The sequence below is a fragment of the Onychomys torridus genome, chromosome 20 (genome assembly GCF_903995425.1).
Source record: "Onychomys torridus chromosome 20, mOncTor1.1, whole genome shotgun sequence".
Classification (NCBI taxonomy): Eukaryota; Metazoa; Chordata; class Mammalia; order Rodentia; family Cricetidae; genus Onychomys; species Onychomys torridus.
This window is the reverse complement of record NC_050462.1, coordinates 35,526,734-35,542,059: the sequence shown is the minus strand read 5'-3', so window position 1 is coordinate 35,542,059 and position 15,326 is coordinate 35,526,734. Positions and strand designations below refer to the sequence as shown.

At 43.3% G+C, this 15,326-nt stretch overlaps 1 protein-coding gene across 1 annotated transcript in view; it reads left to right on the top strand.

Moving 5' to 3' along the window:
• Positions 1-7,643: 7,643 nt before the first annotated feature.
• Kcnmb4 (potassium calcium-activated channel subfamily M regulatory beta subunit 4) overlaps positions 7,644-15,326 on the top strand; it is a 58,887-nt gene continuing 51,204 nt past the window's right edge. The window contains exon 1 of the mRNA XM_036170208.1: positions 7,644-8,270. Coding sequence (XP_036026101.1) covers positions 7,935-8,270 — 336 coding nt within the window. The 5' untranslated portion in view covers positions 7,644-7,934. The remainder of the gene's footprint in view (positions 8,271-15,326) is intronic.

Genomic DNA, 15,326 nt, shown 5'->3' with positions numbered 1-15,326 from the left:
GGAAACTGAGCGAGACAGGGCGTCATTGTGTGTCGCTACACTGCCTCACAGTGCTGGCTGTCAGTCAGAAGGAGCTTTCAAGTACCCCAGTAGAAGTGGTCAAACAAACAGGGTGGTTGTTAGCAAAATCCCCTTGACAGGACGACCATTTTTGTAGTAAAAGGATGGTCTTAATAACTTCCAGGCCTCATTTCGGCAATTTGAGACGTCAGTAACCTTGATCAAAAGTTAAGGACGGAAGTCATATTAGCTGCAAAGGACAATGTTAAAGAATGTGCTGTTCTCCAAGTGGGGTCCTGGAACTTAAAACTACTGGGGGTAGGGGTGGCGGCTAAGTCTGATTGCAAGGTGCAAATTTAATTCACTATGTTTCTTTTCTTCTGTTTAGTTGACAGGAGCAGGCATGTGAAACAATATTAAGTGTTCATCAGGTTATATATTAATTTAGTTACGTATTTAAGGGAAGGAGGAGCCAGTTTTTGCTAATTTGAAGTGAATATGTAGACTGAAACTGGTAATACACAGCATTCATGGTCACGTTCCTGTTTTCTACCGTAGTAGAAATCACATGCATTAGATTGAGTGATGTTTCTGTTGTTTAAAAAGAAAATGTATCAATTTGATGTATAAATGTCTTTGAGTTGGGGTTATTATAGGCATAAACCACAGTCTAGCAAGGGGATTCTGAACTAATGGACCTCAGGGCCACCTGGAGATGTGTCCATGAGAAACAGCTGCAGAGCACACCTGAAGTCACTGCCATCTGTACACTCCACGCTTCATTTAATGTATTAATACTAACTAGACTAAGGTGATGGTGAACCTTCACCAAGTGAACATTAGAATAAGTCTTATGTTCCAGAGCCAAGTGTTTTGGTTTTTTTTCTGTAACAACCAGTGTCCTCACTGAGAGATCTCATCTTTACAATACTATTCATCAGCAGAACAAGAAGCAAGCCAACTAGTTTCCAAGCATAAAACAGCTTCCTTCATTGTTTGTGCAGAGAATATTTTTGCTAGATTTTAGTTTTACTTATGCATCAAAAACTGCTAAAAGTAATTGTGTACATTATCCGTATATTCACTAATTGAAAGTTGAAAATCCAGTAAGCCAAATTTGGCATTATCTTAATGTTGTATGCTTTTAAGAACTGTATACATGGACCATAAAATGCTAATAACTTCTATGTATATATATCATAAAAATTTCTGCAAGTCATATAAATTGTAATGGTAAAATTTTCATAACTTTATTGCAAGTCCAAATTCTTGCTTAAATAATATACAAGCACTAGCTAACACATCTTAAATGTCTATACTGCAAATCAGCTTTGCATTCATTTTTCATTTCCATGGCCTGGAAGACACCTACCATACTATGTTCTGCTATCTTGCTAGTAAGAACCAGTGTTAACTCTTTCAAGTAGCGAAGGGCACCAGCTGAGGAAGATAATTCTTAATTTTGAGGTTTATGTGTCCTGAGTGTGTTTCATCCACATGTGTGTGCAGTGACCTTAGAATCAAGAAGAGAGTGTTGGATTGTGAAAGATTGTGAGCCACCTTGGGTGTTGGGAACCAAACTTAGGTCCTCCACAAGTGCTCTTTACCACTAAGACAACTCTCCAGCCCTAGGAGGTGGCCTCTTAATTTGCATAAACATCTCAAGAATTTGGCAATTTGCTTTGTCTTTAGCCTAAGGGACACCTTGGTCACATAATATTTTCCTTAATTTATAATGAAGGACCTTTTCTTCCAGGAAAATTGATTTCTGCTGCATACTGGATCTAATTTTGATGATACTTGAGTTCTTCAAACATTTGGGAAGCAAATTTTAAGCATGATAAAATTTCCACAAGTAGATTGATATTTTAAGACTTTGACCTCTTGATACCCATTTATAATAAAAAAAAAACTTACATGAAACCTTCAAAATTATATACTTTATATACTTCAATAAGAAAACAGCAGGGAATGACATAAATAGTCCCATCTTCTTATGTATAAAAATAAAGATTTGGGGCAGCCACAATGTCTCAAAGCTACCTTTAAATCTGTTACATACTGAACATTTATTTTAAGATCTAGTTTTAATTACCATATGTAGCTATGCATTCATTTTGTCTGCCTTTGAGTGGTTAAATATTATCTCCTCCTAAGAGAAACATTTGAATGGTTGAATGTCTTTGATTAATTAATATTCCTCAAGTATACCATTATGTAAAACATACCTTTATTTAAATGCCACTTATGTTACTGTGCTCAAAAATTATTTCTACATTTACATTATCTAAAGATTTGGGTTATTCTTAGTTCATTCTAAATGTAGGTCTCAAATTTGAATATTGAATTAGTTGACTTGCAAAATACTATTCAGAATATGAATTGTCTAATGAAGGTGAGCCAGTCATTTCTCTGGCTTCTCTACATTTACAGTGACATTCCCGAACAAGATCCATTATCCTTGGGATGTTTGTAAATTTAGTGCTGTGGTACAGGAGGTGCAGACTCCTTTTCATACAGCATTAAAGGAGAGTGTCCTTCCCCATTTTGAATTATTATCTTTCTTAGTGTTTAAGGTAAGGGTATAAAACATTAGTGTCCCAAACCCCATCAAGAGAAACTGGAGTAACTGAAAAAGGTACACCAGAAGAAAAAACAACCTTGGAGGGACAAAATGGCAAGGATTTATTCTTACAACTGTCTTTACCTTAAATAATACCATGTTGTTATGTCAAGGTGCAAATATCAGTCCATGATAAGGAAGTTCTACTTCTTTAAAGTCCAAAACAGTAGTGAGTAGATGGTCAGGGTTAGTGTGTTTTCCATCATTAGATGTGTTCAGGCAAAGACAAGAAAACCTTACTAGAATTATTAACTAATTCCCTGCGTAAATGAGACAGGATTTCCTTCTACTCTAGGACCATTTATTGACTTTTATCAACACCTGCTTATTCCGTGTGCAGGAGTGTGTGTGTGTATGTGTGTGTATTTTGTAGCTTGAATCTAATCTAAATACTAACAATCTGTCTCAACAGCACTTTGGTCTGGAATGTTGTTTCAACAACAGCATTGTTAAACACAATGGGATTCAGAATAAATGGGAGCAAAATTAAGACATCAGCTGCAACATTCTTCTACGGATTGTTCCCTTCATAGGTTTCATAGTGGGGATGATGAACAACCCTTAGATATAACTTTTGAAATTGATTTATTTGTAAGTATCATCTCAAAAATAGTAATATCTGAATTCGTTCCTCATGAGATGATGTATTTAGGACCTCTGTGAGTAACCCAGGTCATACAGTTGTTCAGTAAATGTATGCCCACGACCCCAAGGATGTGCCCACACTCCCTGTTAGCCACTGTGGGAAGATATTCTCTGTGTTGGAGGATTACTCCTCGTAAAGGCATTCCAAATAATATGCTTACTACATAGCAATACAAGTTTTTTTATTTGGAAACCATAAAATCAACTTATAATTTAATCCTAGAACATTAAAACAATTGTAGCTCAACTCTTTCCTTTGAAGAGAAAGTGTCTATTACATCAGAGGAATTAGTGCTAGAGCTGGAGCCAAAGACTCTAGGTTTCTTACTTCCCATTCCAAAGCTCATACTCCTCCTCCTACTTACGTATGTTTCTCCCATAAAAGTTCAATGAATGAGAAAGATGGTAAGAATTTAGGAACTCCAACATTACTTCATGAAGACATTTTCATAAAACTTAAAATTTTACTATCTAGCCAAGGATGAGGGGAAGGTTCATGAAGTCCTGCCCTAGCTGAAAAGCTACTGCCAATTGATGGCTGTTGGATGAGGGAGATTGCCAGCTTGGTTCGGGACTTGTGATTTCCGTTGGCTGCTCATGCTCCAGTAGAAGGCCTGTGAACACAGCATTAAGTGGACTCAGTGGATTGAAAAAGTACAGAAAGTTGGGAGGGCAGGGGGTTGGGAAGATGGGAGAAGTTGGAGGGAGGAGTATTTTTGACCAAAACATATGCATACATGAAATTCTCAATTTTTAACCTAAAAAGTATGAACCCAGTGATGACATTTTCTGCTTTTGACATTTTGCATATCTGGTCTTTGCTCTATGCAAACACAAGCCTGTGTGCAGACCAATCTGAGCTTTCAAAATTGAATTCCTTTTCAAGTATTTGCTCTTTCAATGAAATGTCAAGTCTTAGGGAGCTTCTTGGTTAACTTTGAACTAATATATTCCAAGTATCTAGAAGGAGTAGTGTCCTCGGTAATAATATACTCAGTAGAATAGGTAACTGGAAATTTAAAGTCTAAGAAGATAAGCATTTAACTATCACAGTGGGGTGTGACAACGTTTATTTCTCGGCAGAGCAGGCTAGAAATCATTTAGTAAAACTGAAAACATCTTTTTTAAATTGATCTTTATTTGTGTTTGCAGTGTATGGGTGTTTTGCACGTATTTATGTATGTGCATTGCTGTGAACAATCCTTTTCTACACTATGAGGGACAGGAAACGTCCATTTACAATGCATCACAAGCATACAATACCTGCAGAGGCCAGAAGAGGGCATTGGATCTTCTGGAACTAGAACTATGGTTGTGAGCAGTCATATGGATGCTGGGAACCAAACCCTGGTCCTCTGGAAGAACAGCCAGTGTTCTTAACCACTGGACCATTTCTCTAGCCCCCTGCAAACCTTTATTTTTAAAATGTATTATTTTAATATGTATGTGTGGGTCTCTTTGTAAGCATGTGAGAGCTGGTATCTTCTCAGCAGAGGACAGAAGGGTCAGATGCCCTGGAGCTGGAGTTGTAGGTGATTGCCAACTTGGGTCTTGAGAATAGCACTTGAGAAACTGCTCTTAACTAACTGCTGAGCCATCGCTCCAGCCCCCAAACTAAATATTTTAAGTCAAGTTTAAATAAAAGGAAACTCAGTTTTCTAGTTATGCCTACATTGAGAAAACAAGATTTGTATTTGCTTGTCTTTGTTGGATCACTAGTTTCTTCTTACCTAATTATAGTTAGTTGCAAATGTTTAAAACTTATTCAGAATGTGCGTTTTAATGAGAACGGTGATAAATTACGATTTTTCTCATCGGTATAGTTTAGCTACACTAGTGTTTACTATGTTGGTTACAGAAAGACCTCAATGTGCTGATTCTGGAAATAACAAATACATGTTTCCCAACATGCTCCGTTCATACGATATTAAAGTCCTCCTTGCATGCACACGAGGGATTGGATATTGCAATTTTAACATAAGCCACAGAACTTTTTTCAGAGTGTTGATCCCAAAAACAAAGTGATCATAGCAAAGCTTTAACGTTCTTCTTTGGGAAGGTTTTGTTTTTCTTCTGAATGAAAGTTCATTGTGACTTGCTCTGTTATCATGAAAGAGCTGTAGGAGACAACAGTATTGTCTGAGGGAGTCTGGTTCTGCACATTGTTCCTTTTAGATGCTGTTGATGGGAGCTATTCATAGGAAGGACTAGCCTCCTTTTCTGTGATGCCTCTGCCCTCCCCGGGGAGCAGAAGGTGCTAAATTACCATTCTGAGATCCCTGAGGTTCTTGCTGCCCTTCCAACTTAAAGTCAGTGATGACCTGTTTTCTGAAACAAGTATCTCCAGCCTCCCTTGGGAGTGTTACAAGGCCACCCTACGCAAGTTTTAAAAAAATTCGCATCTTTCTAGTGCATCCTTCAGGATAAAAAAAGTTGATTTAATTTGTGAAGTCTTTAGATACGTTTCACATAAGACAGAAGACAAGCCAACCTAGAAATAGGAAATAAGAGAAAACTAAATGTTTGGATAACACGAAGCTGGAGAGCAACAGCTTCTTCCATCACCTTGAAAATAATAACCACAAAGACAGAAACTGAACAAACATCTGTATTAAGGCAGAACTCCCCGGTGTGGTTTCCTGGGTCTCAGGCAGTTGTGAGGGAGAGGTATCATTCACAACATCGGAACTGTAGAATCACTGGAATGTGTAATATTCGCCCAGTTGCTCTTGGACCTCTGCCTAGGGCTTTCTGAACGTGGTATGAATTATTTTGCCTCAGGATTCAGTCCCTCAGACTTAAGTAGTCTCGTTACTTGTCCATTCATCCATCCCCCATCTCTGGTCCTAGAAGAGGACTGGAATCTGGAATCTGTCAACACTCAGCAAAAATTTGCGATCTAAGGTTTAGACGCTTTAATTATTGAACTCACTTTTCTTTATAGGCAATACGTCCCTAACAAATGTCTTTACACCAACAGAAAGAGGGGAAACAATCCCAGGCAGAAATCTAAAATAAAATGAAGTGTCTGCCCCAGAACTTAGAAGGTATTGCATCATAACATCTTTGTGATTTTTAAAGTTTTCTAAATCCTGTAGGCTTTTTATTCATTAGGCAAAACAGATACTGAAGGTCTCCTTTCCTGTGACTTGCAAATACATGTCAGCATAACCTGTCAGAATTCTATGGAAAAGTATTCAGTCAGTCCCAGCTAAGTATTTGACGTCTGGTGGAGTGGGCTTAAATTTTCCATGATTCTGCATTTGATATTTATCAAGAACATGAGTTCATTCATCTGGGAGTTGGCAAGCCAATTAAAAGAGATTTGTGTATTTTTTTTTTAATTTTATTCTCCCAAACGTGGCTTGTAACAGTTCTCGTTTGATTTTATGGTTTAAAAAAAAAAATCACTTTAGGTAAACAGTAGTTTTACTTTACAAAGTAAAGTTAAGAGAATAGAGACTGAAATGTTTACATCGAGAGGGTGGACACGGAAGCGCAGAGATGAAGTAAGGAGCAGAACTCTAGAAGCTGGACCAGTTCTAAAGTGTCTGCAGGCCGCGGTCGCCTTGCACACAGCGCTCCAGAAAAAGCTCACCTGCAAATCCCTGAGCGGGCTAAGAGTGGCAAGATTCCTAAAGAGGCCACCAGGCTCTGCACTCCACAGCTAGAACGCCGGAGAAAGCAGCGTCGCCTTCCAGGCTGCAAGCCTCTGCCACCTGTTGGCGTCCGACCCCTAGGGGTCCTTCCCGCTGCCCGAGACCTATTTTTCCAGCCAAGTCCACTGAGGTTCGAGTCTCCGATCTAGCTGCCCTGCGTTGTCCCGCGGACTCAGCCAGGACCGGCCGGGCGGCAGGTGCCGTGGGCAACCCCCTCTGTCCCTCGCTGTCCCCCAAGCTCGCTTTCCTGCTGCGCCCGCCGCCTGGCAGCTCCCGGTGGCTGCGCAACCCGGGTTCGGAGTTTTAAGATTCCCGCCTTGCACGCTCGCGCCACCCTCCCCCACTTTGATTTTTTTTCTTTTTCTTTTCTTTTCTTTCTTTCCTCTTTTAACTTTCTCCCCAGCTGCGCTCTGGCTCAGCGGGCGCCAAGCGTTCGCCGCGGCCCTCTCCGCCATCTCTCCAGGTTGCCTCTGGCGAGGATTCCGAGAGCAGCTCGCGGCGGCCCGGGGTGGGGTGCTCGCCCACGGGAGAAGCCGCGGCGCGGGGCGGTGGCGCGGGGCGGGGCGGGGCGGTGGCGCCCAGGGCGGGGAGGAGCAGCCTCCCGCACCGCGGAGCCTGGGCTCGGCAGCCCAGCCGCTCCCAGCGCCGGGGCGCCGGGCGATCGGCCGAGGCGATGGCAGGCGGGCGGCGAGCGCGGGGGGACGGGCGCGGGGCGCGGAGCGCGCGGGGGCGGGGGCCGGCTCGGGGAGCCCCGGGCTACGGGACGCTCTAAGGCGACCGTGGCACCGGGGAGCCGGGCCTCGGGCAGCGCCGCCGCCGGGGGCGTCGCCGGCCTCGGCCCCTTTGTTCTCGCGCGCGCCCCCTCGCCGCCCACTCCCCTGCTGTCGCGCGGCGGCGGCGGCGGCGGTGGCGGCGGCGGCGGCGGCTCCTCCCGCCCGAGGCAGTCGAGCTCCGCGCCGGGGGCGGGAGGGGGCGGGGAGCGCGCCAGCCGTGGAGAGTGGGGGGCGATGGCGAAGCTCAGGGTGGCTTACGAGTACACGGAAGCCGAAGACAAGAGCATCCGGCTCGGCTTGTTCCTCATCATCTCCGGCGTCGTGTCGCTCTTCATCTTCGGCTTCTGCTGGCTCAGTCCCGCGCTGCAGGATCTGCAAGCCACGGCGGCCAACTGCACGGTGCTGTCGGTGCAGCAGATCGGCGAGGTGTTCGAGTGCACCTTCACCTGTGGCACCGACTGCAGGGGCACCTCGCAGTACCCCTGCGTCCAGGTCTACGTGAACAACTCCGAGTCCAACTCCAGGGCGCTGCTACACAGCGATCAGCACCAGCTCCTGACCAACCCCAAGGTAAGGACGAGGGAGCTCCCGCCTAACGGTGCAGGTTCGAGGCCAGCTCCCCGGGTTAGACCCCAGGGCAAGATCCGGAGTGTACTGGCCTTGCTAGAAGGAGATGGGAGGCTTGAGTTGCATGCACACATCTGTGGAGCTCCAGGGCTGCAGTCCTCAGGGTGTGTTTGCTCGCCGGGCGGTGGTACCCAGAGTCTCTCTGCAAACACTGATCTTATTAGCTCTTCTTGGGTTTCTGGGCTCTCTCCAAGCCCAGGGGCAGCACCCACAGGACAGGTTTGCCTCAACTCAAGGGGCAAAGAAAGTTAACTTCTCCTTTGAACATAGATAGCCATGGGCTAGAGGGGAGCCAGCTCCTCCAGCGTAAGGTCAAGAGGTGCCTGTGTTTCAACTGGCCTCGAGAACTCCCAAAGACATGACCTTTAAGAGGTTGAAGGGGTCTCTTCGCTCCTGGAAAATTCTTAGGGGTTTGCCTTTTAGCTCCAAACAGAGGTTTTTAACTTGAGGTCTAAAGATGGGCATTTGGGGGTGTGAGGTGTGGGGAGTCAACAGCAATCAGGAACCCAGTGGGAAATTCTGATTAGGTCGGGGTTTGTTTATGTGGTGGGTGGGGAAGAAGAGCTTCGAGGGGTCCTAACCAATCTGGATGTTTGGGGAGAACCAGGAGCAGCTGGAGAACAGTAAAACTTACCGAAAATAGAAAGCCCTGGGTGAAATATACCAAGCAGCCCTTTCCTGACAACTTCTTTGTTGTCACAAGCAAAGAGAAAAGAAAAGGAGGAGGAAAAAATAGATAAAACCTGGTTAGGACTTACGAGGAGCTTCTGGAGAGCAGAGAGGGAGACTCAGAAAAGTTCCCAGGGGGAAGAAAGCACTTATGAAAAGCGGTGCCCTCAGGCCGTGAACTAATCCAGCTTTGCTGCGCGCCTGCTTCTGCGGGAGGGTTCTTTGATGCTTTGGGGCTTTCTTTTTTTTTTTTTTCCTGCTTCCCACTAAAGGTGTGTATGTTTATTTAAGTTGCTGACTCTTTACTCGGTGAGGGCCACGCTTGAAGGCGGTCAGGAAATCCTGTGCACAGCCGGGAACACGTTCTGTTAAATGTGACAAGATATATTCATCTGAAATCTGAATTCATATTTTAAACTAGATTTGCGGAGAAGCTCCAGTGTAACTCATTAATTTGGAAAGTTAGAAGTAATTACTCTTTTAAAAATATGATTGACTCCTCATTGGAAGAGTCTCCTGGTAATGTATGAAGATTCGTTGGCCTCCAAAATGAAGATAATATGGGGACAGTAAATATAGAAATAAAGATTTCTAATACAGAGTCTAATGTCTGAGCCCTTAGACAAAAAGACAGGTGTGGGTCAATCTGCTTAGTGCTTAGTAATCTAAAAAGAAGTCCAATGGTTTTAGAAAAATGTTTTTTTTTAATCCGAATTAAATTAAAAAAATTTAAGAAAGATGTCAAGTAGTAATTTAGTGATTTAGAAGATACTCTGTAGTTTGTCATTTAGGAGTGGGCGTAGTTGATGAAGCCCTGCTAATTATTTTTGAGATAGTGCTTTGGTCAATAATGAGTTATGCATTGGCATATACATACATATTAGTAGATGGTTACTATCTAATTTTGGCATAGACAAGTTAGAATTTACCACAGAAGACAACTTCACAATTTCCAGGCAGGATCTGGCAAGTGAAATAAATTGGAATCCTTAGGACATTGATTCTTAAATCACTTGGAAGCAATCACAATGTTTTATGTAATACTAAAATTCTCTCTCTCCACTTGTAAATAATCTCATCCCCCCACCCTCCGCCACCTCAGTGCCAGTTAAGAGCTTGGCAACAGTTGCTTTGCAGAGGTACCAAACAAAATCTTAAGGTAGACAGACTATTTCACAGAATTGCCAGAACTGGAAAAATGGCATATTTTGTGGTCCAGAAAGTGATGAATGACTTCTCCATCAATTTAGACAAGGTTTCCTCCGCCAGATATGCATCTTTGTCCAAACTATGATGTAGTGTATTATTTATAGAACAAACATCACTTTTTGTCAATTAAGTGTTCAATTTGGAAATTTTTGTAAGCAGTGGACAATGGAAAAATTCGGTGTAGCCAAAATACCATGGTAGAATCAGGTGCCTAATAAGATTTAGTTTCTACAGTGTCCTTGCAAATAGGCAGTCCCCATTGTCTGGTCCCATTGCATAATGGTTACACAGAGCTATATCCTAGCTACCTCACTTTTAATTTTCCAATCTATTCATTTCATGTCCCAGCCACTGCTCACATACTCTCCAAACCCAACATTCACCAGAAATTGTTAGGAAATGCCTTCTCATAGAATCAGAGCAAGTACTCTTCCCTGGAGTTTCCTTAAAGTCTCACAGCAAAGGACCAGGAGGCAACAGATGTTACAAATACCTAACTTGTTGAGCTGTGGACCGCTGAGGAAAGTGCTGACTTTCCACTAATGATTTCTTTAAAATATCTGTAAGTCCGGCTCCGTTTATTTACGTTTTCCCATCAAATCCTTATTTTCTGAGGGGATCGCTGTGTCCAGTCACGTGGTATTCAAGTCAGCTAAGGACTTGATGAGGGATAGGACCGCTGTGTGGATTAACTGTAGCATCATCTTGAGTTTTGGAGTTAGCTTCCCTTCCTCTCGCTGCTGTTCCCAACACTGCACTGTCTCTTTGTGACTCACAGGGGTGTGTGTCCTATAAGCCCTCTGGTCCTCGACAGTGGCTGCACTGTGGGATTACTTGGGAACTTTAAAAACAAATTCTTGTGCTTAGGTCCGGTTTTCAGGCACCTTGATTTGGCCTTGGATGGGGCCTGAGTAGTGTAGTTTTCCAAGTCGTGCAAGTGGTTCTAATATATATCCACGAGATGAAAAATCAGTGTCTTGGGCAATGCGCTCATGAAAAGCTCTACAGGGAAAGGAGCGGACTTCCGAACAAGTTCACTGTGATCAGTGTTCATGTTTCCAGCGTAAAAGATGTGGATGCTACTGAATATGGAAACGGGTATTAAAACTGGGACTCAGAAATTCTGAAGGGCAGGAAGGGAGTCATTTAAAATTAGTGTGGGAAGCTCATTTTAAATCGATCAGTTTCAATGAAATGAACGTGCACAAATTACAAACACTTGCTTTTGCAGTTTACTTACCTTGGACAGCAAAGAAAAGATGAATTGAGGGACTGCCCTCTGCTGTGTGGTGTGAGAGTGGGTGATTCGAGACAGGCTCTGTGTTTAAGTTTTTCTTTTGGGGTTTGACCCCCTTCCCCACTTTGATAAAAGAAAACCCTAAAAATCAAAGAATAAGTCTGTTTCTAGGAAATCGATGCTTTGACATTGAACATAGAGTAAAGGGCTTTGGGCTAGAAGAACATCCAGGAGGGTAGAAGACAGATCAGCACACTGTGGCTGCCAGTCACCTTAGCAAAGGACCTTCAGACCCACACTCATGGAAGGGCCCGACCCCTGGCTCCTGAGGAAAATTCCTGAGCTTTGGCCTGTGTATTCAGTTTGCTGTACTTTCTCCTCTAAGGTGAAATCCATCAGACCAGAGCTGCATAATGACACATAGTGACAACGTAAGTGGAGTTGAGCCAAGGAGTGGCTGGCTTTCTTTGGAGGTTTTTTTTTTTCTTTGATGATAGTATTAAATAATAGATTAATTATATATAATTATATGTTGATCGATGATAGGTAGGTAGGTAGATAGATGATAGATGATAGATAGAGATAGATAGATAGATAGATAGATAGATGATAGATAAATTGATAGATTGATTCATTTGAGCTTCTGGTTTCTCAAATTCTACTGTGGCCAAAGGACGGAGCACAAAACCTTCAAGATATGTAAAGATGAGCTTGTTCATTAACATTACAGTCTGTGCAATGTGTGCCGCCGGGTTCCAGACCAGAACAAAAGTTCCTGCACTCACAGAGTGTGCGTTTTGGTGGTGCAGGAAACAGGCATAAGTAAATTTACGGTGAAATTTCCTGTATCGATAGATGGATGTTTTTAAAGTTCTGGTAGGATGAGGTCATAGCTAGTGATAGGAGAGACACGGAGCTGCCCTTGTTACGTACAAGATGCTCACAGCAAGTGGCCATTGCAGAGGCCGGAAGCTTTACAGGGTACCTACCCAGAGACCGAAAGGACGGAGAGAAACAAGACTCACAGCTTTCTGGAGAGACATTTATTTCCACATGCTGAACAGATAGCAGATGCAGAGACCCTGGGCCAAGTGGCCATTGGGTCTATTTGAAGAACAGTGGATCCAAAAACGAGATTGGGCCTTGGAGACCCAGGCGTTGAGCAGAGGGAGGTGGCGTTGGAGTCGTGAAGAGCTTTTGGTGTATTATAAACATGGTGGTCAAGTAAATCCTCGACACTGAGCAAAGCTCATATATAACCAGCTGACTTTTAAAGAGCTGAACCATTCATCTGGCTGCTGAAAATACTGTGTGTGCATGTCTGCGGGTGTGCGCATGCACACACGTGCTCACTTCTGCGAACTGAGAAGTACAGAGGCCAGTGTGGACACAGGGAGCTTGAAGAACCAGAGTAGGCAAAAGAGAGGGGTGGCTTAGGGCAATGGGCACCTGTGCTAAGATTTATTGTTGAGCTGATACGGCTAATGAAGGCAAGAGGAATTGGAGAGGGCCCCAAAGTTTTTTGGCAAATGGGGGTGCCTTTGCAAAAGTGGGAGGGTTTAGACAGACGGGTGTGGGTGAAAATCAAGGGTTCCATTTCATGTATGACTGACAGGCACACGGATGAAAATGAATCTTTGTGTTTCTGCCCCCAAGATGATGGCCTAAACCAGCGGTTCTCGATCTTCCTAACGCTGCAACCCTTTAATACAGTTCCTCATGGTGTGGTGACTCCCTAACGTAATTTTGCTGCTGTTATGTAAATCGTAGTGTAAATATCCGATATTTGACCCCATAGAGGTTGCGTGACCCAGAGGTTGAGAACCACTGGCCTAGCAGATGCCATATAGAACATAAGTAACCATCAAAAAACGCCAAGTTCTATAGGGAGGTACAGATAGATGATATAGGGTCATCGTGGGGGAAAGTGAGGTAGAGAAAGCTTCATGGAGAAGAAGACACTTGCCATGGGAAGTGTCTTGGTGAGGAAAAGAAGAATGAAAAGATGATCAAGGGAGAGAAAAATACCACGAGCAAAGCTTTGATCTGTGTGAGTGGTGTGTGTGTGTGTGTGTGTGTGTGTGTGTGTGTGTGTGTGTGTGTTGAGGGGAGGTGCTGGGGGATCTGAGGTTGACTGTTATAGGGGAAAGGGTGGGAAGGGAAATTGTGGCCAATGGCGTAGTGGCCTTGACTTCCAGGAAGGGCTTGGTGGTCACTGGGATGCTATGGAAGGAAGAGACTGTCTCACGGAGGCTCACATCATCAGCCTCAACAATCTGTGCATGTCTTGTTAGCCAGCAGGGGAGAATTAAGATAAGGAATCAGCTGTGGTAAAACTGGAAGATCAGGGGCAGGAAAGATGGCTCATTAGTTGAGGGTGTTGACTGCTCTTCCAGAGGACCTGGATTGGATTCCTGGCACCCACATGGCAGTTCACAACTATCTATAACTCTAGTTCTAGGGGATTCGACACACTCTTCTGGTCTGTCTGTACCAAACATCAATGCAGGCAAGATATCCATATACATAAAATAATAATAATAAACAAATAATAATAATTTAATTTTTTAATGGCAATAGATTATCTTGAAGTCTATATGTAGTCCTGGTATCCTTGCCAGGGTCTTTCAAAGTGAAACATAGACAGAGAAGTCAGAATAATGTAGTTTGAGAAAGACACAACTGGCATTGGCTAGTAGCTTTGAATCTAGCTGTGCCATGAGCTTCTGGATGTAGATGATGTCCAAGGCAAGGGACTGCACCATTCTCCCCTAACTCCAGGGAGAAGTAAAGCTCAACTAGAATGTAGATGTTACCCCAGCAGAAGTATTCCAAAGATTCCAAAGTCCAGAGTCTTTTTCAAAAAAACTTATTTTTGTTTTATGTGTATAGGTGCTTTTCATGTCTGTCTGTCTGTGTGCCCATATGCATGCCAGGTGCCTGTGGAGGCCAGAGGAGGGCATCGGATCCCCTGGAACTGGAGTTACAGACAGTTGGGAGCCGCTGTGTGTTATCTGGGACCTGAACCCAGGTCCTCTGGAACAGCAGCCAATGCTCTTAACTGAGCCATGGAGCCAAGTCTCCACCCCAATCTAGAATTTCAATGGCGGTGATGTATGTATTGTTTTCTTATTGTTGCTCTGTTTATTTGTTGTTTGTCTCTAAATTTGTGTCTCAGCAGCAAAACTCACCCAGAAGCTGAGGGATGTGTTTGAGCAGGTGACTAATATGGTCAGGTATTCCAGAACACACCAGACATGGTGTTGAGCCCCTGTGATTCTAGCACTGAGGTTACTGAAGCTGAGGCAGGAGGATGACAAGTTTGAGGCCAGCCTGGGCGCCATAATAAGACATTGCCTCAAATGAAATAATGTATTATTTGCTCTCTTCTTCCTTGGAGACAAGGTTTCGCCATGTAAGTCTGGCTGGCTTTGAACTTGCTCTATAGACCAGATTGGTTTCAAATCAGAAATGTTCCATCCTCCACCCTCCGAGGGCTAGAATCAAAGATGTGTCCCACCACACACTTTGAAAACAATCTGATCTCTGTATCTGAGATTGGTTTTCATGCTGGATGGCTAATCTCCACTTGTGGGTACCATTTATGAAAATCTCAATTTGTAAGCTTCTCCCAAAATCATATATTAAAAAATAACCAGAAACCAAAATTCAGGAGATTTGTGATGCCAAATTTTATTTGCAATTTAAGGGAAATGAGGGGTTTTTTTTGTTTTGTTTTGTTTCTTGTTTTTGTTTCTTGTTTTGTTTTTGTTTTTGTCACAAACACCTCAGAACTATAAAACTTTTTGTGAGATCTTGACACATTTTATTTATTTAAAAATTTTTTTTTTTTGCTCTCATTCATGAATGAAGATGTCAAGTTT